General features: G+C 36.4%; 1 protein-coding gene across 4 annotated transcripts in view; it reads left to right on the top strand.

Annotated features, from left to right (window-relative positions):
* LOC114031900 (DNA repair-scaffolding protein-like) overlaps positions 1 to 26,685 on the top strand; it is a 556,996-nt gene that overhangs the window by 160,690 nt on the left and 369,621 nt on the right. For all 4 annotated transcript variants that reach the window (XM_027847097.1, XM_027847098.1, XM_027847099.1 and 1 more), the window contains exon 8: positions 23,975 to 24,194. In XM_027847097.1, the coding sequence (XP_027702898.1) occupies positions 23,975 to 24,194 (220 nt within the window). The remainder of the gene's footprint in view (positions 1 to 23,974; positions 24,195 to 26,685) is intronic.

The raw sequence follows: 26,685 nt of genomic DNA, 5'->3' as shown, positions 1-26,685 counted from the left end.
GATGCTAATGGAGTAGAACCTTTTTCTAACTCTTCAACACTGAATACACATACATTTTCATGAACTCAAGGGTAGTTCCTTTCTTGAACAACCCTTTCTCTACTCTTCCATTTATCCTTTGTGGGGAGGGGTAACAACTCGTTTACCCTAGGATCATTTCTCTAGGTTAGAGAACATTAACCTGGAGTTTGTGAATTTGTTTTTCAGTTTGACCACTATATTTCAATATGATTGATCTCTTTTGTATTTTATTTCATGCATTTAAAAACATTATTCTGAGAAGGAATCCATAAACTTCACTAGACTGCCAAATCTGTCCAGGATACAAAAAAAAGGTTAAGAATCCCTGTTCTAGGAGTTCTTTTTTTTTTTTTTAATTTATTTATTTATTTTTAGTTTTCAGTGTTCACTTCCATAAGCTTTTGAGTTTTCAATCTTCTCAACTTTCTTCCTCTCCCCCTCCCCAAGACGGCGTGCATTCTGATATAGGCTCTACATGTACATTCATGTTAAACATATTTTCGCATTAGTCATATTGTAAAGAAGTATTAGAACCAATGAGAGGAACCACGAGAAACAAGAAACAAAACAAAACAACAAAAGAAAAAAAAAGAGATCAAATAGTATTCTTTGATATTCATTCAGATGCCATAGTTCTTTCTCTGGAGGTGGATAGTATTTTCCATCATGAGTCTTTTGGAGATGTCTTAGATCTTTGCATTGCTGAGAACAGCCAAGTCTATGAAAGTTAGTCATCTCACAATGTGGCTATTATTGTACAATATTCTTTTACTTCTGCTCACTTCACTCAGCATCAGTTCATATAAGCCTTTCCAAGTTTTTCTTAGCCTTCCACTTAACATTATTCACTTAGGCACATGACCCCAATTATACCTCTCTGAAAGGTCTTTCTTAATTTATGAATTCCTCTAAAGCCAAGTTCCTGCTAATCTAAAACAAATCTGCTCTTTTGGAATATTTTCATCTAGAATCTCCACTATAGGCTTGCACTTTTTTTTTAAACTTTGACTTATTGTTTATTTATTTATTTTAAGCATTTTTTAAAAAAAATTTTTGAGTTCCGCATTCTCTCCCTCCAACCCCTCCCCCACTCACTGAGAAGCAAGTGAAATGATATCAATTATACATGTGAAATCATGCAAACCATATTTTCATATTATAAGCTTGTACTTCTAAATTAAATTTGTAATCATTCACACCTTAAGATGACCTTGCACAAGTATATCTGTGTTCTTTGAGTAGTGTGCATGCAGGGATCTTCCTTGAGGCAGGGGCCTGCCATCAGGTATCTCCCTGTCTGAGGCATCTGTTTTACATAGCTGTCCCTCTTTTTCCTTGCCACATGTTGAATTTTAGAAATTATGATGCTAACTCATTTTTTTAAAGTCCGTTTTATTTGGGGCTAATTTTTAGGTCAGAAAAACTGCATCCTGAGTATAAAAATAAGTCTGATTATTGAGTCTTTAGTCTTATGTTTCATAAAATGTCAACCAGAACAAGATGATGTTTTACCATTCAAGAGCCCATAATACTCATAGTGCTTTTTGTTGTAGTGATCTTTGTTTTTGTACTCATTACAGATGTTGAAGGCATGTGCTTAAGCATCTCACATACCATTAGCTTTGAGAATTGGAGTACCTTTTTTGGTACTACCCTCAGCCTTTTGGTCTTTGTATTCCCAGTACCTGGCACATCATAAACACATAATAAATGTGTATTGACTGACTCAACAAAATGATCTCTTCTACCAATAATCTGAAGTGATTCAGTTATGTCCTAATAATTTTAACATTTCTATCAACTCAGGGAATACAAAGAAAGGCAAAGGGCAATTTGCCATCAAAGAACTCACAATCTAATGAGGGAGATGATAATCAAAAAAAAACAGATGGAAAAAGCTATATACAGCATAAATAAAAAATGATTAAGAGAAGGAAAGGCACTAGAAATAAAAGGGTTTGGGAAAGACTTCCTGTAGAATATGGGATTTTAGTTGGGACTTAAAGGAATCCAGAGAAACTAGTAGGTGGAGATGGAGAGGGAGAACATTCTAGGCATGGAGGAACAGCCAGAGAAAATGCCCAGAGCTGAAAGGTGGAGTGTCTTGTTTGTGGAACAGCCAAGAGGGCAGTGTCGTCGAATCGAAGAGTATGTATTGGGGAGTAAGGTGTAAGAAGACTGGAAAGATAGGAGGGGGCTAGGTTATGAAGGGCTTTGATTCTGTAGGTGATAGGAAGCCACTGGAATTTATTGAGTAGAAAAGGTGACATAGTAGTAGTTGGATGAGTGGGGATGGAGGGAAGTATAGGAAAAAAGATAGCTAGAGAAATAAACTGGACATCCTGACTTTTCTAAAGTGCCTATAGGGAGGAAAACCCTAGTTGCACAAGAAGAAAAATCAGTACATTATCTAATTTTATATTATCCATAAAGATACTAGAAAAATAGACAGATGAATTGAACATTGATTAAGCACTTACTGTATGTCAAGCACTATGCTAAACATTGGGAATTTAAAACCAAAAAACAAGAACAGTCCCTGCTCAAAGAGTTTACATTTTAATAGGGGAAGACAGAACATACTGGGATAAGCTGTGTGGAAGGGGAGCAAACTTAAGAGTGAGCTAGAGGTGAAGTGAGAGATTTCATATATTATGAGAGACTTTGTCAAATGAACCGCTGACATCCAAATCTACTCCATTAGCATTCCCCTGACTTATTAATGGGCAATTAGATGGTGCAGTAGATAGAGTGCCAGGCCTGGAGTCAGGAAAACTCATGTTCCTGAGTTCAAATCTGATCTCAGACAATCCCTAACTGTGTGACCTTGGGCAAGTCAGTAAACCCTATTTACCTCAGTTTCCTTATCTGTCAAAAGAGCTGAAGAAGAAAGTGGCAGGGGCAGCTAGGTGGTGCAGTGGATAGAGCACCGGCCCTGGTGTCAGGAGAACCTGAGTTCAGATCCGGTCTCAGACCAGACACTTGACACTTACTAGCTGTGTGACCCTGGGTAAGTCACTTAACCCCAATAGCCTCGCCAAAAAAAAAAAAAAAAAGCGGCAAATGACTTCAGTTATCTTTTCCAAGAAAGACCCAAATGGGATCACAAAGAGTCATTCATGACTGAAATAACTAACTGAACTACAGCAATCTGATTTATTTCCCTGGTCTTTTCCTCCTTATAACCAGATAAGTCTATCTATATATCATCCTATCACACTAAAGCTTCTGTTTTTCCTTCTTTGTTCTTCTCCCAAATGCTGTCACTGAGCCTGCCCATTTTGATTCATGGTCTTCCTTCCTGAAGTTTGTCTTCTTGATGTACATTGCTTTAATCTGTTTTGTTTAAATGAAAGACAAATCCTTCCTTTCTTCCTTCCTATTCTTCCTTCCCTTGCCGTGTTATAATCACTAGTCATAGCCAATCAAGTCTTTGAGACATTTTGTTTTCTTTTTTATTACTCATGCAACGTACATTTATGTGGATAACAGTCTGTAATTACTAAGACTTTTTCATATACAGAATCCTATTTCTCTGCTGATATTCCTGCTGATATTCTTATTTTCCTTGTGTCATATATGCTACTTTCTGTGGTATCTAGCTTAGCAAAAAATATGGGGGATGATTTTTTTCCTTCTTATTTCTTTCTAATTGAAAACCCATATGAACAGATCAACAAGACACCAGCCCTCTACAACCTTTGTATATGGAAATAGTAGTTGTGTTTGGTATGTGTTAAATTCAAAATTTAAAAAAAAAAAGGGTTGACTTGAAGACCTATGAAGAAACTTGTAATTCTGAGCTTCTAGAATTCTTTGTGGTGCTGTCAAAACAAATCTCTGGCTGAGTTACAAGCAATGGCTGGATAAATCATGACCATTTCCTGTGATATGCATACTATCAAGCAAAATTTACCTTCCACTGGAGGGGGCCACTTGTTCTTTTCTTAGTTACACTGGACATTACTAATTTTCTACCATTATCTTTATAAATGTCCCAGTCCTGACTCGGCATAGTTCACTGTACCAGAACGATAGGAAATTCCAAAGTTCTTATAATGTCTTCTGTAGCTTTGAGTAGAAGTATTCAGTAAGAAAAAAGCTATTGTCGAACTGAGTGGAATAGGGAAAGGATTACATTTTGTAAGAATTCCCCCAAACATTGATTTGCTTAAATGTTTATCAACCAGTTCCTTTGTAAATAGTATAGCTAAAATGGAAATGGGTTGGATTACTATGGTGGGTATGGAATACAACATAATTCTCAAATGCATAATAGTCAAATAAAGCTATTGTACCAATCCTCAACTGTTATTTAGTGACTGTAGTGTGCACCTCACTCTTCTTACTGGATGATATAAGGAATAGAAGAGAAATAGATGTGCTTCATAGGGTTGACCATTTAGTTGAGGAGAGAGGGCATACCTATATGAAATAGCTAATAACAAATGTGAATGTATACTAATTTCATGGAAGATGGCTGAAATGAAAGTAATGGGGGAGAGGGTGGCCTGCCCTAATGGAGATCTGAGATTGGAAGGATCAAGGGAGAGAGATGGGTAAAGGGAAAGCCAGAAGAGGTAGAGTGTCTGCAGCCTCTATACAGGAGGAAAAGCATTTCAGCTATGGAGGGTAAGGGGACGGCATCTTCAGAGGCAAAGAGTCAGGATATGGAATGCAGAGTTCAGGGAACAGCAGGCAGGCCAAGAGGTTCTGGGAGACTGAAATAGTGAAAATTGTTGGAAAAGCACAATCACTTTAAAATCTTTCACATTAAAAACAGGCACATATTTGGCTCTGATTATATATTAAGCTGAAATAGAATTTCTTTCATTTCATATATATTTATTTCTTTGCTGGAAGGGTTCATGATTTCAAAATAGAAAATGATAAATGAATGAAAACAGTATTTTTTGATATATTTTCTTCAAGAATGTGTGCTAAAATTATGGTTTGAAAAATAATGTTCTACTAATTAATAAATATTAACTACTAATTACATAAAATTGCACATACACACACATGCCCCACACTCAAGATACTTGTTTTCTACCATTCTGACTTTCAGTGAGCTATTCAAATATAACCAACGACCTCAATAAAGGTCACAAATAACTCCCTTTGGGCCTTGTTTCATTGTCACCTGAAATTATAGCTCTGATACATTATAAGGCTCTATTTTTTTAGAGTAGGGGTGACCTTTGAACCCTCCTTCTTTGATCTCCAGTCTTTATGACACAGAAATGGCCTTTCTTCCTCACAGTCATGGATTAATATCATTGACTGAGAATTGTAAATGCATCCAGTCACAGCATACCCCTTTTCTAACAAGCTTACAAGAGGATTTTAGAAACCAAGTGATTATTTTATGAACCACACCTTTTTTTGGGTTCTTGTTGTTCTTATGAAGTGTACTTGTCCCACCCAATCTTTCCTTATTTATGTCCTCCAGAGTATGAGACATTATGGTTTACAAAATTAAGCCATTTGTTGTATGTTGTAATCCCTTGATGGGAGGGATGGTTTGGGTTTTTTTTTTCTTTTGGTCCTTTTCATCTTTTTAGAATTATTCAGTTCTCTGGTAATGAAAAAGAACACATATTCATTTAATGTAATATAATACACAACTGACCTTTCTCCAGCAATATTTTCTACCTTAAAAAAAATCTGAACATTTTTGTTACTTGAATGTTAATTTGTTTCTTTTCTCATTTTTTATTTTTCAAGATGCTTCCCCACCCCCGACTCCCATGGGTCCCCTTCTACTTCTGCCACCCAGATGTACTCTTAATAATCAGAGCCCATTCTCCTGTGCCTTCTGTTCCTCTGGGGCCATAACAAAGTCACACCTTGTTTTGTCAGTCACGTTGGAACTAGTCCCACCTGCTTCCCAGATTTTTTTTAGTTTATTTTCCATGACAATATTTCATTGCTATCTATTGAGAAACCATGTAATTTTCTTTCTTCCCTGGTTTCTGACAGGGTGGTGGTAGGGAAGCTCAATTGGGTGTGTGTCAGGGGGAGAAGGGGTGGGGAGAATAATTTCCAAGACAGATAACGTGATTGTCTTAAGATATAACAAGTATCTAGATAGTATCTCCAATGAGTTTTCATTTGATTGTATTTGTGTGATGTCAAATCCATACTAAAGAAATGAAAACATAGGGTTGAGGCCTGAATTAAGTTCTAGGGGCATCAATGTTGGTCCTGCTTCTCAGTTTTTTACTCTTTGGCATCTGCTCAGGAACAGCTGGGACAAGTATTTTCACAATGCCTTGGATGTCAAGAATCATAAACTAAAAATAGCTATGTATGTTCCTAAATGAAAACCAATAAACTTCAATATCACATCCTGAAATCCTAAGAAGGCTTCTCTCGCTGCCTTTTTTTTTTTTTTTAAACTCAAACTGCTAATAGCATAGAAACTTTTTTCAGGACAAGAGTTCTTAACTTTTTGTTTCATAGACCCCTGTGGCAGCCTAGGGACCCCTTCTCAGATTAATGTTTTTAAATGCATAAACCTGCAGGGGTGGGGAACCTGTGGCCTCGAGGCCACATATGGCCCTCAAGGTCCTCAAGTGTGGCCTTTTGACTGAGTCCTAGTTTTACAGAACAAATCCTTTTATTAAGGGGATTTGCTCTGTGAAGTTTGGATTCAGTCAAAAGGCCACACTTGAGGACCTAGAGGGCCACATGTGGCCTCAAGGCCATAAATTCCCCACCCTTGGATAAAGTATGATCCATAGGATTACAAAGGAAACAAATTATATTGTAATAATGATATATTTATTTTTCCTATACAAATTCACAGACCTTTTGAAATTTATTTCAAGACTCACGAAGGATCCCTTTTTAGGGATTATTGGTTTACATATTTTTTGTGGACATTTTCATCTAAAACTCTAAGGAAAGGGGAATCTCTTTCTGTGGGAATATTTGAGTTTTTCTATAAGGTTCTCCAAACCAGGTGTATTTTAAAAGCATATCAAAAATTTCTTCATGCTGAATTTATATCAAAATTGACAAAGCCCCAATTCTACAAAAGCAGACTCTTAAAAACCATTTAGGTATTACAAAATAAGATGCTATGGGGCTTAACCAGTATTGAGGTTTGTGAGATCTCCCTCTTGGCATATGCCCTTATACTCTTCCATCCTTGTCATTCCGCACTTTAAAAATATTGCAGGACAGATTTGTGGGTAGACAATCTAGAACCATCATATGGAGAAAAATGCCAGGACACTTTACAAAGTCATCCTGACTATAGATATTTCTCTTATATTGTGGGTGGCCCACCCAGGCCCCTCTTTGGATTAAAAGTGTCTGGTTCTCCTCAGTAAAAGTGTTCACTTCAGCCTAGGGTTTGTCAGAGTAACTTCGAATTATCAATCTAAAATAGACTTTTAACAAGACTCAAGTTTACAGAAAATAACTCAGGATTTTAGCTATCCTTCATTCCACTTTCTTCCTCAAACTTAATTTCCTTATGTCCTTTTTCCTTAAGCAATTATTTCCTGAGTCCTCCCACCATGACTTTTAAAAAAATTACATTCACGGCCTCTCTAATTCTTTTGGTGCCGCATTTTATTGCACATTGTCGCCTTTGTGAGTTGTTGGGGTTTTTTGTTTTGTTTTTTGTTTTGTTACTTTTCCAGACAGAAAACTGGGCACCAAACTCTGGAACAGATGCCCTTTCTGGTTTCTGACCCCCTCAGATCTCAGGCTTGCAAGGCTGAGAAAATTGCCAGATATGATGCAAGGAGATAAAATAATGGAGTCACGATCATCTCAGATGTAAAACTTTTCCTTCCAAATTAGAAAAGTTATTCAGAGTCCCTTTCTCTAGTCATCGCTGCCTTTGCTGTTGAGTTGTAGGCATCACTAGCTGCTTTTTCTAACTTGTTTTGGCTGAGTTTTGTGTTTTTCATATCTCTTCCCTGGTAAACTTGAGAACACTTCTGAAAGTTTTAGAGTAGTTTTAAAACCCAAATTATTGGGATGGTTTAAGGAGAACGAGTTATTGATCTTTACATTTTATTGCTTGACAGTAGTCAAGTGGTATACTGAGTATTGTATGAAGGTTTAAAGGAAAAGAGGAAAGGCATCATTGAATGGCATCAGGACTTCATGCTCTTCTGTATTATCATTGCCTCCATACTCCCCAGTCCTGGTCAGTCTCCAATTCCTATTTGTCAGGTTGATATTCCCCATCTGTAAAATGAGGCACCTACCCTCTAGGGGTGTTGTAAGGGGGGAAAATGAGGTTATACCTGTAAAGTGCTTTACAAACCTTGAAGCTTTATGTAAATGCTAGTTCTTATCTAAGCTGTAGAGGAACAGTGTGGTATAATGATTAGAAAGCTGGACACACATGAACACAGATCCCATCTCTAATGCTTACTAGCTATGTGACCATGGGCAGGTCTCTTAAAATCTCTCAAGCCTCAGTTTCGTGTTGTAAAATGGGGACAATAACTATAATATATACTTCACAGGGTATGTGTGTTCCTAAATGAAAACCAATAAACTATAATATCACTTCCTACAATCATAAGAAGGCTTTATTTCTCTAATTTTTTTTTCTTACTGAAACTGCTAATAGCATAGAGATTCTTTTTAGGGCAAGAGTCCTTAAGTTTTTGTGTCATAGACCCCTATGGCAGTCTGGTGAAGCCTAGAGGCATTAGATAATTCCTGTCTTCAGGAAGCTTATGGTCTAATTTAGGCATGTGAGATACTATAGAAATTGCCTGATACAAGATAGAACTTGATAGGAGTATATATGTAAGAGCTAAAAAGTAACATAATAATTCTGAAGAAGGAAAGATCATTTCTGACTTGGGAGATCAGGGTAGCCTTCATGGAGGAAACACATTTGAGTAGGGTCTTGGAAAATGTTTGGGAATATAGCAGAAAGATGGAGACGGAGCCGTTGATGCAGCAGTCATTTGCATATTATAAGTGCTTAATCAGTATCTTTTGAAGAATGATAAGCCCCTTTATTAGCAACACTTTGACAGGAGTGGTAGTTTTAACCCAAATGGGGACATGGTACCCTATTCCATGCTAGAATAACATGTGCTTAGGTTAGGGATTCACATAATGTTGTCACCTTATGTGTAGGACCAAGCAGAAACTTCTTTATCTTCAGTTCGCAGGATGGGTCTATAGTGAGATCTTGGTCCTTCATCACATCTTCAAATTGTTACAGATTTATACCAGAAGCTCTTGCAATTTTCTTAAGGCAGATGAGTATAATAGAGGCAGTTGGATGGTATAGTGGATAGAGTCCAGGGCCTAGAGTCAGGAAGCTCTGAGTTCAAATCCAGCCTCAGGTAGTTACTAGCTGTGTGACTCTAGGCAAGTCACTTAACACTCACTTTGCCTCAGTTTCCTCATCTGTAAAATGGGGATAATAATAGAACCTACCTCCCAGTGTTGTTGTGAGGAACAAATGAAATAATATTTGCAAAGCACAGTGCCTGACCCGTAGTAGGTGCTATGTAAATGCTTATTCCTTTTCCTTATTTCCCTATAATAACTTAGGGTTATAGATTTAGTGCTAGACTCACAGATCACCTAGTCCAACCATCTTATAAATGAAGAAACAGAGGTCCAGACAGGTAAAGTGAAGCCTGAAGTTATACAGGTCGTTAAAGAGCAGGAATAGGATTTGAGCCAAGCCCTTCTGATTTCTGATCTAGCACTTGTGACATTTGATTTGAGGCCTGACTTGTGCACTTACTAGCTACTCAACAAATTACCTGATTGCTTTGAGCCTCAGTTTCCTCATCTATAAAATAGGGATAATATTTCCATGACCTGCCTCTCTGGGTGGTTGTGAGAAAAGGACTTTGTGAAGAATGTATCTATATCTATGTCTGCATTTAGGTATAGATCTATAGGCTATATCAATGTCTATATCTAAACACACATATTTCCATATATATGTACACACATATTTCTCTCTATACATATTTTTATATATATACATATTTCTATATATTCACAGAAACAGATTTCTGTATATTTTGTTGTTCAGTCATTTCAGCCGTTCCAATTCTTGGTGACCCTGTTTGGGGTTTTCTTGACAGAAATACTGGAATGGTTTGCCATTTCCTTTTCCAGCTCATTTTATAGATGAGGAAACTGAGGCAAACAGGGTTAAGTGACTTGCCAAGGATCCCACAGCTAGTAAGTGTCTGAGGTCAGATTTGCATTCAGGAAAATGATTCATCTTTATTCCAGATCCAGCACTCTCTTCACTGTGCCAGTAGCTGTCCATTTCTATATGTAGACACACATATATATCTACTTATATATACATATATTTCTCCATATACACATTTATATATTTCTCTTTCTATACACACATATATGTGTTTCCATATATATTTATATACACACACACACACACATACTTACTTCTATAGCTGTGTGACCCTGAACAAGTCATTTAACCCCATTTACCTCAGTTTTCTCATCTGTAAAATGAGCTGGAGAAGGAAATGACAAACCACTCTAGTACCTTTGCCAAGAAAATCCTAAATGGAAGGGACAGCTAGGTGGCGCAGTGGATAGAGCACCAGCCCTGGAGTCAGGGGGACCTGAGTTCAAATTCAGCCTCAGACACTTACTAGCTAGCTGTGTGACCCTGGGCAAGTCACTTAACCCCCATTGCCTTTCCTCGCCCCCCCCAAAAAAGAAAATCCTAAATGGGGTTACCAAGAGTCAGACATGACTGAAACGACTGAATAACAGTAGCTATCTATCTGTCTACCTATGAAAATAAGAGTGTGTGTGTGTGTGTGTGTGTGTGTGTATACTAAATATATCTATGTGAATCCTTTGTGGGGAGTGGTGATTTCTTTAATGTTTCCCTGTAGTTCAGGATTGCAAAGTTTGAATTCCCCTGCAGGTCTTTTCAGGGAATCGGAATCAGGATAGGTTTGGCCCCATGCCTAGTTTCACAGCAGATGCCAGGGAACTCTTCTGAGCTGCTTTGAAATGCCGGCAATAGTCTTGTTCTAAAGTTACCCTTTCAGTGAATGGAGTAGGTGAAGCCATCCTCTGGTGATCTTGGTTTTCTGCATAGAAGTTGAAGAGTGAGGGGGATGGAAAGCTCAGAGTTAAAAATATCTCCTGAATTGGAGGATCTAAAAATGCCCATACTGATTTTCCTGATGCAGTGTTTTTTAGTTTGAATTAAAGGGTAACTAGGAGTGGAGAATGCCATGCTGATCATTAACTAACTAGCTTGCTTTGGTAAATAATAAAACAGTAGTTAGTTTCCTTGCAAAATGATTGTTAAAGCAGCACAGAGGGTGGAGTTTGGACCTCCCTGACAGAGACAGCTTCACCTCTGACCATATGTTTTTTTTTTTTCCCCAATAAAGACCAAAAAATAGAAATGGTTTCTTGACTACAGTAAATGCCTGAATTTTCATTATAATCTTTTGTTTTGTAGTAAGCTGTATTTTTTCCCCTTTTAAAAGAAGCTCAGACTGCTAATTAGTTTAGATATAAGAAGAGAGAATGAAATAGGGGATAAGGAAGAACTGTTGAATTTCTGGTCTGAAATTCCCCCCCCCCCCTTTTAATTTGCTTATTAAAACAGCCATTTCATGTTTATTCCTGCAATCGTCTTTAGGCCCTTCTGACTTATCTAACACATCCTTTGTTCCAGTTAAGGGAAGGCTGATTATAACTTCTTTGGAGTTTTTCAGTGCTGTTTTGGCAGGAGAAGGTTTAGTTTAGTTCCTCTTCTTGCTTCCTCTTTTCCCTGGGGTCAAATGTGCTGCCTTTGGAATATCTCCAGCTTCTCTCTGACCAATAAAGCCAGAAAACCAATTACCGGACTCCAGCTTGGATTTTACTCTCCATAATACCCGAGTCTCAGTGCATCCAGCAATACTTAAGTTGGTTGTTGGTGGCTTTGGAGAAGAGGTCAGATTAACACACAATCACCTGAATCATTAAAGTCAGAAAGCAGGAATGTAATATTAGGCCTGTAGAATATAAGGCTATGACTTCATATCCTGGATATTTGTGATTCTAAATGACTTTTTTAATAGTAAATTAGCAGAGGTGTGAAGAGTTCATCCTTAGAGGTTATTAGACTATCAAAGCATTTCGCATTTTTATTGGGAATAATGAGAGAGCTTAAACAACTCAACTAAGGATGATATAATCGCCAATTCTTGATTATTCATGGGGCTAAATAGTCCATTTTATAGGGTCATCTAACTCTCTTGCTTCTTCTTCTTACTTTTCCCCTTCATCATAGCCATTTAACTCCTTGTTAACACCTCCAGAAAATGATTTGTATAGGATGTGAGACACATACCAGTCTGTAGGTTCCCTTCCAGTTCTAAGTCCTATGAAGCATTATTTCTCATTTACTGTTAATCTTAAGAGTAAGGCCTCCAGGGTGAGGAGTTTGATACTGTTGGACAATTCTTTTGGATCAACTGTGGATTTCATTTATCTAGGCTTTCACTGTCCCTCAACACTGTGGATAATTAAAAAGTGTTAGTATAATAGTATTTTGGGTTCATTTTCTTTCAGCCTTAAGGTTTGAAAAAAATCTTTCCTTTATGCTTTTTAAATTTTTTCCAGAAATAAGACTGCAAAGTTACCACAGTGGGATCAACCATCTGAGGAAAAACTTGCTTCTTGGAGAAGTTTTTATGTGGTTTGGCAAAAATTTATATTTATGGGGTTAAATTCAGCCACTGTTAATGACACATATTATCTATATGTTGAAAATCTTTCTTTTGGCCTTCAAAAAGGTCACTGTTACTGGAGAGGCAAAGTTTTCTTTGGCTTTCTAAATTGCTTATCATTTTTCTTTCCAACATAGTTCACTGTTACTCTGGCATCTTGCCACAATGTAAAAAATTTACATATTGTGCTTAGTAAAGGTTTATTGAATTGAATTGATTATGCTATCTTAATCTTTCTGAGGCAGTTGGTGGCTCAGTGCATATAGCACTTGGCCTGGAGTCTAGAAGAGCTGAGTTCAAATTCAGCCTCAGACACTTCCTAGCTGTGTAACCCAGGGCAAGTCACTTAACTTCTGATTGCCTGACAAAATGGATCCAATGGAGAAGGAAATGGCAAACCACTCCAGTATCTTTGCCAAGAAAACCAGAGTTAGACAAGACTGAAACAACTGAACAACAACAGCAGTTTTTCTACCAAGCTAGTTGTTACTTATTCCTCAGCTCATTTTTTTTCCTTTTTTTTAAAAAAAAGAGATTATGGGATTTTATGCATAGACTCTTCTTGAATAAGCTGCTGTCACAGTTCAAGCCCAATCTTGATACCCTTGACATCTCTCAGGAGAGATTCCAGGTAGGGTGAGTCCATCCTGTCCTTGCAGCCCTTCTGTTTGCATGATTTTCACTGAAGTAAGAATACCAGTCTATGGGTTTCTGGTTCCTAATTAGACTCCAGTCATTCAGTCAATCAGTAAGTACTTTCTGTGTACGAGCACTTCTGGGGAAGATACAAAGTTTAGATTAGAGCCTTTTCCTTTATGGATTAAGTCTGGTTAGAGGCAGTGGATATGCTCCAGCAAATTTGAATTAATTTTTTTTTATTAAGTTCCTTTATTAGTTAGGAAAAGTCATTTCACAGAATCTTAAATTTGGAAGGACCTTAGAGGTCATGGAGTCCAAGCTCTAATACGTCATCAACACATTATTAAACAGTTTCTGAACAAACACTTCAGTGACAATATTCCACTGGAAAAAATTTGGGCCTTGAATTTAAAAATAAAATCACATTAGAAAATGCAGCCGACTATTTAAAATCACATAAGCAAAGGAGAAACTATAATGTATCTATGTTGTTACTAACTAATAAAATCAGTCCATCGGTCAAGTAGTATTTATCAAAAACCTAATATTTTCTGAACGTTGTGGTAAGCACTGGTGACACAAAGAAAGGCATAATAACAATAATAAAAATAATAGTAATAGTAATAATAATGATAATAATCTCTGCTCTTATTGAGTTCATCCTCGAATGAGAGAGATAAGCTGCAAATAATCATGTACAAACAAGATATAGAAAGGATAAATTGGGAATAGGGTCAGAGAGAAGCTACTAAGATTAAGGAGGACTGAGAAAGGTTTCTTGCAGAAGGTGAGACTTTATCTGGGACTGGATGGAAGCCAGGGAAATGCCATTGGATTACAAGAAAGTTAGGAAGAAACCAGATTATGAAGGCTTTAAAAACCTAATATAGGGTTCTGTATTTGATCCTGAAGGTAACAAAGAGCCACTGGAATTTAGTGAATAGGAAGTGATATGGTTAGATCTACATTTTAGGAAGATCAGTTTGATAGTTGTAGTAAATGAACTGGAGAGACTTAAGGAAGGTAGACCAACTAGCAGGCTATGTAATAATGCAGGTGATAAGGACCAGCACCAGGGTGTTGGCAGTGTCAGAGGAGAGAGGGATGGGTGTGTGTATGTGTGTGTGTGGGTGTGGGTGTATGTGTGTTTACGTGTGTGGGTATGTGTGTGTGCGCGCGGGCATGTAATGTTGTATAGATAGAAAGGACAGAATTAACAAATGATCGGCTATGGGGTTAAGAGAGAGTAAAGAGTCAGGAATGACAACTAGATCGTGAGCTTGAGTGAGTGGGAGGATGATGGTGCCTTCCACAGTAATGAGAAGTTATGAAGAGGAGAGGGTTTTGAGGGAAAGATAATGAGTTCAGTTTTGGAGTTGAGTTTAAAGATGTCTATGGAACATTTAGTTTGAGATACCAAGTCAACAGTTAGAGATGTAAGACTAGAAGTCAGGAGAGAGGTTAGGACTGGAAAAGAAAATCTGAGAGCCAGATGCTCTCAGCCAGAAGTGATGATAAATATTAATTCAAAATATTGATGATATAGTAATGTCATAACAAGGCAGCTGGGTGGTACAGTGGATAGAGGACTGGGCTTGAAGTTAGGAAGACTCATCTTCCTGAGTTCAGATCTGGGCTCGTACACTTCCTAGCTGTGTGACCCTGGGCAAGTCACTTAACCCTGTTTGCCTCAGTTCCTCATCTATAAAATGAGCTGGAGAAGGAAATTGCGAACCACTCTAGTACCTTTGCCAAGAAGTCAAAGAGTCAGACATGACTGAAATGACTGAGCAAGTCAAAATATTAATGATATATTAAATTCAAAACGTCACAAAATTGGGGCAGCTAGGGGGTGCAGTGGATAGCGTACCGGCCCTGAAGTCAGTGGGGCCTGAGTTCAAATCCGGCCTCAGACACATAACCCTTACTAGCTGTGTGACCTTAGGCAAGTCATTTGACCCCATTGCCTAGCCCCCTCCCCAAAAAAGTCACAAAATAGTATAACCTTAAATATAGTACTACATTAAAAATTCTACAATATGAATGTTTTTTACTTCCTCATAAGGAATTCTTGTTGTAATGGTTTGGCTAAACTTAAGCCATTTTCTGGGCAGGTAGGTGGTGCAGAGAATAGAGCACTGAACCTGAAGTTAGGGAAATATGAGTTCAAGTCTGGCCTCAGAAACTTATTAGCTATGTGACACTAAACAGGTCTCTTAATCTCTTTTCCTCAGTTTTCTCATATGTAGAATGGGAATGATAATAATAGTACTTACCTCCCAGAGTTGTTTTGAGGATAAAATGAGAAGAATTTTAAAGTACTTTGCAAACCTTGAAACACTATATAAAAGCTAACTATTATTATTTTTATTATTATTACCTTAATATTTCTAACTTTACATTCAAGAAAATTTTTCCTTTTGCCTGCAAATATAGAGCCATGTTGTTTAATCATTTTTTGGTTATATCTGACACTTTATGACCCCATTTGGTGTTTTCTTGGGCAGAGATACTGGCATGGTTCACTATTTCCTTCTCCTCATTTTACAGATGAGAAAACTGAGGCAAACAGGGTTAAGTGACTTGCCCAGGGTCACATAGCTAGTAAGTGTCTGAGGCTAGATTTTAACTCAGGAAGGTGAGTCACCTTGTTGTCCATATATAGAGCCTTAGTTTCAGCAAATCTTAGGATTTCAGTGTTTGCTTATTTTATTGATGAGAAAACTTATGTTCAGAGAATCATGTAGGAAAGATTTTTAGAAAGAAGACGGTAACACTTTTATATTTTGGATGGAAGGATATAGGCCTGAAAATTAAGTAGTAAAATGTTTAATTTTTACAGAGCAGTAGAAATCTACTCATCATTCATTGTAACATATAGTTGGGTAATTAAAAGAGTTAAAAAATCCATTGATTGGATGCCAGCCTAATGGTTTATTTAAGTGATGGCTAGCCTAACTTACTAAGTGACATTGGGTGAGTTACATCCCCTTTCTAGGGGTTAGTATCTTTATATACAAAATAAATGGGATTCAGCTATATGCTTCTATAGAGTTATGTAGCTCTGACACCTCATCAGGAACTGATAGCATTTCAAATAGTGTCATTTGAGTCTAGCTAAATGTTTGTTCATGTAGGGGAGAATGTGGAACTTTCAGCTAGTGTAAACAACAGAGATAATATAAGATTATTTAGCCCCAACTCCAAGAATGCTCTTTTTTTAGAGCATGTAATAAATAAAGCTAGATAAAGTGCTTGCTGTGATGTAGAGGTGCTGTTGTTTGGAATCGATTTTGATTTAATTCTTTGAGTTATCAGGAGTTTAAAAATGTGTAATTTTTCCTCTTGGCTTTCCTGGGTGCCTTCAAAGCCTGAATAAAATCCCACTTACTAGAAGATGCCTTTCCTCATTCCTCTTTAATTCTAGTGACTTCCTTATGTTGATTATTTCCAATTTATCGTGTCTGTATTTTGCTTGAGGCAACTAGGTAGTGCAATGGATAGAGCACTGGGCCTGGAGTCAGGAGAACCTGAGTTCAAATCCAGCCTCAGACACTTCCTAGATGTATGACCCTGGGTAAGTCACTTATTCTCTGTCTCAATCCACTGGTTAAAGAAATGGCAAACTACTCCAGTGTCTTTGCCAAGAAAAACCCACGGACAATGAGGTTCATGGGGTCAAGAAGAGTTGGATAGGACTGAACAATAGTAACAAAAACAACAACATATCTTGTTTATACATAGGTATTTGCATGTTATCTCCCCCATTAGATTGTGAGCTCCTTGAGAACAGACAGGCTTTTTGCCTTAGCATAGTGCTTGACACATAGTAGGTATTTAACAAATGTTTATTGATTGACTGAGATGGGTTAGAGAACATCTAAAAGCCTTAGGAACATTACAGTTTAATAATAGTAACTAGAATAGTAAAATAATCCCATATATTTTTCTTTCTTGGTTGTGATACAATTTACGTTTTAAAACATTGATGAATTCATGAACTCATTGCTCTCCTTCTTACCAGTTTTTAACTTAAAATTAATTCTATACCTTCTCATTCTTCCTTTTAATTTGAAGTACTGTTTTGTCAAAGGCCTCCTTTGAGCCAAAAATATTGAACATAAGTACACAATGAAAAAAAAATCTATTTGTAGTTTAATGTTTGGTCTGTCATGCTTCCATAAGCAATAAGGAATAAGGAAGTGATGCACATTGAAAAACAGACTACATAATCACAGTTGAGGCCCTGTTGATCAGCTCTATCTGGCTGAATAAATAATAGCTGTAGAGAACCTCCTCTTTGAAAGTACATAAGGCAGTATTTTTTGTCTGCTTATTTTCCTTAAAGACTAACATGATATGTCTCTTTATTATGATTTTAGAATTTTCATACAGTTTTTGGAGTTAGGATGTAAGCAAACTAACTTATGAATCCCTTGAAAAGGGATTCTTCCATTAACAGTTTATCTTTATACAGGAAATTATTGGGTAATCTACCAGATTATAGTGATCGAAATTAGGATAACTCTGACCTAGCAGGATTTGTCGATGATTGTAAGGGGACAAGTTAGGGTTTAGTCGCGCAAGTCTCTTGGGACTGTGGATGAACATTTAGATTGTTTGGTCAGACTTCTTGTTTAGATTTTTTTTTTAAGCGTTGGTTTCAGATTTCCATTTCATGTTTAGAATTATTGTGGCTTTGCCCTAAGAATGTTTTAGACTGGGTGAAAGGCAAAAAAAATGTGGAATGGAGAAGTGAGAGCATTATTGTTTACTGTTCAGTGAGTGAGTCCTTGTGGTTAGGAAATGCGTCTGTTTGGAGATTGCTGGATGACTTGAGACTTGATGGAGAACTATAATTCTTTAGATGCAAAGAAATCTTGTTCTATCAGGATGGGAGTGTAAAATTTTTCCAAAGTTTAGTTTCTATGCACCATAAACTGTATCTTCTGACTTTCCTCATGGCTTTTATCCAACAATTATGTGTGAACTCAATTTAATGGTAGCTTGTTAGCATTTATTGAGAGGATTAGTATTATAGTTTTGAGTGAAATTTTAAAGTAGTTACAATGTTTAGCAGCACAGCAAAATTAATTCAACAAATATTTATTCAGCAAGGCACTATGTTAATCAATGTATTTGGGCAGCTAGGTGGCTCATTGGGTAGAACGCTGGGCCTGGAGTCAGGAGGACCTGAGTTCAAATTCAGCCTCAGGGACTTCCTAGCTGTGTGACCCTGTGCAAATCACCAACCTCTGTCTGCCTCAGTTTCATCTGCTGTAAAAAGGGAATAATAGCATCTACCTCTACAGTTTGTGGTGAGAATCAAACAAGATAATATTTGTAAAGTGCTTAATACAATGCCTGGCACATAGTAGGTACGATATAAATGCTTATATCCTTTGCTGCCCTGCTTCGCTACCAATCCTTACCTGATAGGCAGAGGTGCATATCACAGTACTAGATGATTAGAAATGATTGGTGAGTGCTGTTATCCAAAAGAACCTTGTACTCCACTAGGGATGTATGACCAAGAACCCTACAGTTAGCACAAATGTGTACAAATAACAATATAACATAGCATATAGTGAAACAAGCACAGGAATTAGAGTTGAAAGAGCTTAGTGTAAATCCCATCTCTTCTCTTTTATATGTGAAATTTGGACAAATTGCTTAACCTGTCTAGGCCTTATTCTCTTCATTTCTACAATAAGGGAGTTGGATTCAATGGTCTCCAATTTCCTTTTTAATTCTAAATATTATGATAATTAACTTTCAGTTGTCCTTGTTAGTGAAGGCAATAATGGTGTAGAAAATCCTAAACAATGAATGATTATTAATTATCCTCAGTGGATAATTAATAATCCTCAAAGGCAGCTAGGTGGCAAAGTAGATAGAATGCAGGACCTAGAGTCAGGAAGATCTGAGTTCAAATTCAGCCTCAGACTTTGACTATCAATATGACCTTAGGCAAGACACTTTACCTCTGTCTGCCTTAGTATCCTCATCTGTAAAGTGGGGATAATAATAGCCCTTCACTCTCAGAACTATTGTGAGAATCAAATGAAATAATATATTTTTAAAGTGCTTAGTGTAGTGCTTTGCATAGAGTAGGTATTACATAAATGCCGCTTATTTATTATTGTCTCCATCATCATCATCATCATCATCATCATCATCAGTGTTTGAATGTTTTGTGTGCACTATTGGCTTTTCTTTTCTCTTACAGCAGATTTACCTTTCTGATCATAGTTTTCATATGTTCATATTAAAATTAATTTGCATTTCCTGAACAAATGCTAACTACAGTTGAGAAAAGGAGTAAAGAAACCTGAAAGCATCCTGGCTGGCAATGAAAAATATAACTAATTGCTTTTTTTGCTTGTAGTCTACACATACAAGTACTTGATGTACAATTAACCGAATTTGTGTTAAAGTTAGGGAGACTATCGTAATAAATAATAGTAATAAGAATAATAATGATATATTTATATAGCACTTCGAGGTTTGCAAAGTGCTCAACTCATTAGAGAGAGCTTTTGGAGGAAGCAGCCTGTTATCAATCTTGTCACAGCTTCTCTAAGAGCGGTTCCTTTTTTCCACTCACTCGGCTTCTATCCTGGTGGAGGGCCTCTTAAGCTATCCTGGGTTGCTGCAACTGTCTTCTATCTGGTTTCCCTGTTTCCAGCCTCTCATTTTCCCTCACAACTGTTTTCCTGTAGCAAATGACTTACCATGTCAGCCCTCTCTTCCTCCAACTCAGGAAACTCCAGTGGCTCTCTAGGATCAAATATTAAACCTTGACTTTTCGACTCCTTTACAAACATGGCTCCAACCCATACTTCTAATGTCACAATATATTACTCCCTTTCTTGCAGTCTGTAGTCCAGCCAAATAGGCCCTCACACATGACATCCCCTCTCCCTTTTCTATGCCCTTGTCTCCATTCCTGGAATGCATTTTTTCCCAACCTCCACCTTTGAGAACCCCTGCTTTCCCTCAAAGTTCTGCTCAACCACCACTTTCTACATGAAGCCCTTTCCTGGTTCCTTTCCTCAGATGTTAATGTCTCCCCCTTCCCAGATTACTTCATATTTATTTTATATACATGTTATATACATTATATTATTATGTGTGTTATATGTTATATGTTATAATTATGTTATATGTGATATACATATTATATATGTTATATACATTAGTTCATATCTATTTTATATATGTGTGTAAGTGTCCATGTTGTCTTTTCCAATAGAAGATAAGCTCTTTGAGTTTAAGAAATTTCATTGATGTCTTTGTGTCTCCAGAGATCAGATTATAATCCTGACACATAGTAGATGCCTAATAAATGCTTGTTAACCTGATCCAGCCATATTGGAGCGCAATTTGGAACTATGTCCACAGGACAATCAAACTGTGTCTATTCTTTGATCAGCAAAGAGATCACAAAAAAGGGAAAAGGACCTACAAGTACAAAAATATTCATGGCAGCTCTTTTTTTGTTGTGGCAAAGAATTGGAAACTGAGAGGATGTCCATCAACTGGGGAGTGGCCGAATAAATTGTGGTGTGTAGATATAATGGAATACTATTGTGCTGTAAGAAATGATGAGCAGATGGATTTCAAAAAAGCCTGGAAAGACTTACATGAGCTGATGTGGAGTGAAGTGAGTGGAATCAGGAGAATTTTACACATAGTAACAGCAACATTGTGTGATGATCACCTGTGAATGGCTTAACTATTCTCAACAATACAATGATTCAAGACAATTCCAAAGAACTCATGATGAAAAAAAAAAACTGATGGAGTCTGAATATAGATTGAATCATACTATTTTAATTTTATTTTTTTCATGTTTTTTTTTCCTTTGGTTCTTTTTCTTCTTTCACAAATGAGTAATATGGAAATATGCACATACATAACCTATATCAAATTGCTTAGTATCTTAGGGAAGGGGGAGGGGAGGGAGGAAGAGAGAAAATTTAGAACTCAAAAATTTTTTAAAGTGAATGTTAAAATTTGTTTACGTGTAATTGGAAAAAATAAAATACTATTAAGGAAAAAATAAAAAAATGCTTGTTAACTGATTGAGAATATAAAAATAAAGACGTCCTGAATGTTGAAATCTTGTATTAGCTAGAAGGGTAGTAGTATTTAAGAATGAAGAGAGATTAGAAATTATTGACTTATAGATAATAGAAGAATTTTACAGAATAGATGATTTTCCTGAGGAATTTATCTTTGTGTAAGATAATTTATTATTGACTTTTAATTGGTTTAACTCAATGTCCAAATGCCTATTTATAAAGCAATTTATCTGTTTTCAAGTTACAACTCTGTTGACTATTCCTGTTACTCTGAAAATGTGAGTAGAAATGACAAATCGTGTATAACACCTCATTTGACAATGATTAATAGGAAATATCTTGAATTATTACCAATACACACTTAATATGAAAGTAGGAAGGCTAATAATGGAGATCTTAAAACTTTCTTTCTGGATTGAATTGCTGATTTAATTCATCATATACAAATCTGGGTTTTGTTTCCAGACATTTATTTGTTCAACTCTAAGGTGGCTAAAAAGCATGAGATGAGAAATAATTAATGTTCACCTTTAAAATAAAAGAACTTTATACTATATGTGTACCATCTGTATGAACAGAAATTACTAGGGTTCTTGGTACTTTTTTCCTCTAGTTCTCATTCCTACATATATAGCATTTACCAGCACAGATTAATCATTATGTTCCCAAATTTGATTGCTTTCTACCTTTTATTGTTATTTCACTTTGCAGCTACTGACTGAATATTTGAGTTGATAGAGAGTGAGAGATTGAGAATAATTCTGAGGTTACACACCTGGGAGACTAGAAGATCAGGGGTTCTTAACTAAGGAGGGTAGTTTATGAACTTGTTTTAAAACACATTTTGATGACTGTATTTCAATATAATTGGTTTCCTTTGTAATCCTATATATTTTCTTTTGTGCATTAAAAGCATTATTTGGAGAAAAGGTCCATAGGCTACCAGACTGACAAAGAGGGCCATTATACAAATAGATTATTAAGAACCTCCACCTTAGACAGAAATAAAGAGGTTCTTATAGAGAAATGGGTTTGGGACAGATAGGTAATTAGTTCTATTTTGAACATGTTGAATTTGAGATGTCTTTGGAATATCCACTTTGAAATTCCCAACAGTCCAGTGGTTAGTGTGACTGAAGGTCATGGGAGAGAATAGGCCTATACACACACAGAATGTCTGTGAGATGATAAAACTATGGGAGCTAATGAGGTTACCAAGAAAAAGATTGTAGAGGGGGAAGGAAAAAGGGTCAAAGATAGAACGTTGGCAGTCATTCGAAGTTAGGGGATGTGTTTTGGTTAATGAGCCAGCAAAAGAGAGTGAGAAGGAACAGTTAGACAGGTAGGATAAAAATCAAGAGAATATTATCATGAAAACTCAGAGAGAAGTCAGTGTCTAAGAGGAAAATGATTTTCAATATAAAATGCCCAGAGAGGTCATGAGGAATTATGGCTGCAAAAAAAAAGGCAGATTTGTTAATTAAGAGATCATTGGTAACTTTGAAAAGAACATTTTCAGTTGAGCGATGAGGTCAGAAGCTAGATTGCCAGGAGTTGAGGATTAAGTTGGAGTAAAAGAAGAAACAACAGATATAGACAACTTTTTCTAGGATTTTGGCTAAGAAAAGGAAAAGAGATATAGGATGACAGCTTAAGGGGATGGCAGAATCTAACAGGTTGTTTTTTTGTTTTTTTTTTTAGGATGGAGAGGCTTGAGCATATTTAAAGACAAAAAGAAAAAACCAGCTCATAGAGAGAGTGAAGATTAGAGAGGGAAGAGTGGGAGGCTGGTAGGGAGTGAGGAATGATTACAGAGGAATCTACTAAAGATGTTGGGAGAATGTAGGATCAAGTGTAGATGAAGTGTTAGCCTTAACAAGGAGGGGGGCCACCTTATCATCAGAGTATGGAAAAAAGGAGGAGAAAGGAAGTTTTCAAGGGCTTTTGAAAGGAGGAGAACAGGAGAAAAGAAAGTTCATGCCCTCAATTTTCTTCATAAAGTAAGAGATGACATCCTTAGCTTAGAGAGAATGGGGAGGGGGAAGTGTGGGAAATTTGAGAAGAGAAGGTTTGAATAGTTTTCATAGGAAGTGACACAGAGAATCCATTTTGGAGGAAGAAAATATGAAACTTCAGTGACATATATGTATAAACCAACTGATGGGGAAAAAATTCCATCCAAAAAGTGTTATGCACCATTGTTTTCCTGGAGAATAGGAAAAATACACACATAGTTTGAATATATATACACACATACATATATACATATACTCATATGTATTATATAAATGGATTAATTTTTTTTTACTTTTTTACATTTTCACATTTTTGTGTGCAACATATAGGCCTGTTTATATATTTTTGGTGGCTAACAAGAATATTGTCCATATTTTGCCTATAATCCATCTATCACTTATTTTCTCTTGAGGTAGAAAAATGGAGGAGTTCTTTGTATAAGTGCATCTTTTTGAAATTTTTTGTTTCTGTCTTTTAATTTTGTAGGCAAAAAATCTGGAGTTTTGATTGTAAAGATTATAGAGATGCATGAGGAATGCACAATGCATATCGCCATCTGTGAGTTGTTAGAGATGTCTCCTGCTGACAGTCCTTCTAAAGATGCTGTCCTGGACCCTGGGACCCAACTCAAGGTCCTGTTCACAAAGGAAACTGCAGTTCACCTGAAGGGAGGTCCACAGGATATCATCCATATCTACCCTCCCTGGTAAGTACAAAGTTGATTGTAATAAATGCAGCTTGTAACTCTTGTCTCCTTCAAAAAAGGCATTTTTATCTGGAACATTTTTGTCACGTTTTTATAGAGAAGCCTCCTGCATAAGGGAGCCAGGTTTCGTCTTATGTTTTATGTAACAGAGACGATGAACTGTCTTTGGCGGCTTATTAGTGCTTCTGGCAGGCAGATTAGTGCCTGGAAGAAAAAAAAATCAAGATTCCTGCCTGCTAACTGTTGTTTTAAGAATTGACTGCTTTTGTTTTATCTTTGTTTGTTTTTGTTTGTTTTTTAAAATTGTTGTTCCAAGAAAAGCATTAGTGGCATAATATGATAATTGATTAATATAAATGTATTAATAATAAATCAGCAAATTTCTTACATAATGCTGAATTTAGCTTCCTGAAAAGCACCAAATATATGTAACAGTGGGATGCTAATTTTTACAAGTTTTAGTGTTATCTTTTGTTTTTACTATAACCATGTTATTTTTAATAAAGTAATTTCCCCTTAACACTCTTCCCTTTCCCTGTCCCATTCCACTCCCCGCTTACCCCCAGTAAAATCATCAAATCCTTACCAAAGAGAAAGGAAAACATTTTAGGAAAGCCAACCAACACAATGACTACGTCTGACAACATAAACATGTTTCATGTTTGAGTTCCCTGCCTCTCCACTTAAAGGAGGAAGATATGTTTCTTTAGCAGTTTTTCAGAACCAAAATTATTCACTATAATTCTTCCAGTTTTTATCATATACATTACTATGTCATTGCATATATTATTATTTTGATTCTCCTTTTTTTTACTCTTATCACTTCATATAAGTCTTTCCATTTTTCTTTATATTTCTTGTGTTCATAAATTTTTTTGGCATAATATTTCACAGCATTTGTATATAAGAATTTGGTTAGCCATTGCCCAATCAATGAACACCCATTTTATTTTCAGTCTTTTTTTTTTTTGTTTTCAGGCTTGGTTTTGCTATAAATGTTTCTATTTTGTTTTCTATAGCATCTTTCTTTCTTTCTATCATTGACTTAAGTTTAGACATATGTTCAGTAGTGGGATTCTTGGGCCAAAGGGTATGAACACTTAAGTCATTTTTAAAAAATTCTGAATTGTTTTCCAGAGTAACTCTGGACCATTTCACAGCTCCACAAAGTATGTGTTAGTGTCTTTGCTTTTTCCTATAATGACTGTCTCCATTTTTTCTCCTTTTTGCCAATGTGATAGGTGTCAGATAAGACTTCAGTTTCTTTAATTTGCATATCATTTTATTATTTAAGACAGTCTTTTATGGTTGTTGGTTATTTGTATTCTCTCAAACAGTTTGAGAGCTGTTTTTTCAAAGCCTTTTGACCAACCACTAGAGAATGGATCTTGGACTCATATACAGAATCAATTCTGTGTATATCTTATATATCAGACTTTTATGGTAGATATTTAAAGGAAAGGATTTTTTTCCCCACTTGATAGTTTCTGACAACATCAATTTTAGTGTAAAAGCCATTTAACTTTCATGTAATCGACAGTTTGTTTTGTTCTATATGATCACCTCTATGCCTTGTTTAGTTAAGAATTCCCCTAAGACTGGGGCTGACAGTACTGTTGGGTTTTCAGAAGCTGGTGAAATTTTTAAGCTTGGGAATTCTGAGCTGCTATAGGGCTAAAGCCTATTAGGTGTTTGAACTGAGTCTGGTTCCATTATGGTGAGCCTCTGGGAATGGGAGGCCACCAGGTTTCCTAGGGAGGGGAATACTGACCCAGATTGGGAGTGGAGCAGGTCAAAGCTTTTGAGCAGATTGGTGGTGGATCTGGGTCCATGAGTCACTGCTGAATTTCCACCCTGGATGAGATAGAGAGACCAAGCTCCCCTCTCCCCACCCCACTCCCCAAAACAGTTCTCCCACTTACCATGTCTATGAAAAGAATCTCTTGTTGTCCACAACATTTTTTTTAAAGGTTTGACCTTTTATATTTAGGTTTTGTATCCATTTGGAGCTTATTGTGGTATATGGTATAAGTGGTGACCTGAACCAAACTGTCTTCTAGTTTTTATAGCAGCTTTTGTTGAATATATTCATCAAACACTAGACGTTTGTTCTCTTCTCAGTCTTGCTTATCTGGTCTGCTTCACTAATCTACTTTTGCATTTTTTTAAACCAATACCAAATGGTTTGGGGGATTACTGTTTTATATTAAAGTTTGAGATCTATTAATTCTATGCCCCTTCTATTCCTGATTTTTTTTAATATTTGCCCTTGAATTTTCTAGACTTTTGTTCTTTCAAATGAATTTTGTCTAATTTATAAAGTAAACCTTTGCTATTTTATTTTGGTTGTATAGTCATTTTATAAATAGTCATTATTATAGTTATTTATTATTGGTATACTCTAGCCATATACAATGAATCTCTCTCCAAATATGTCTTCCTTTTATTTTGGTAAAAAGTGTTTTATATTCGTATTTATGTAAATGTAAAG

The sequence above is a fragment of the Vombatus ursinus genome, unplaced genomic scaffold (assembly GCF_900497805.2).
Source record: "Vombatus ursinus unplaced genomic scaffold, bare-nosed wombat genome assembly UNPS02015255.1, whole genome shotgun sequence".
In the NCBI taxonomy this organism is placed as follows: domain Eukaryota; kingdom Metazoa; phylum Chordata; class Mammalia; order Diprotodontia; family Vombatidae; genus Vombatus; species Vombatus ursinus.
The sequence above is the reverse complement of the archived record's forward strand: the minus strand, read 5'-3'. Positions and strand labels throughout refer to the sequence as shown.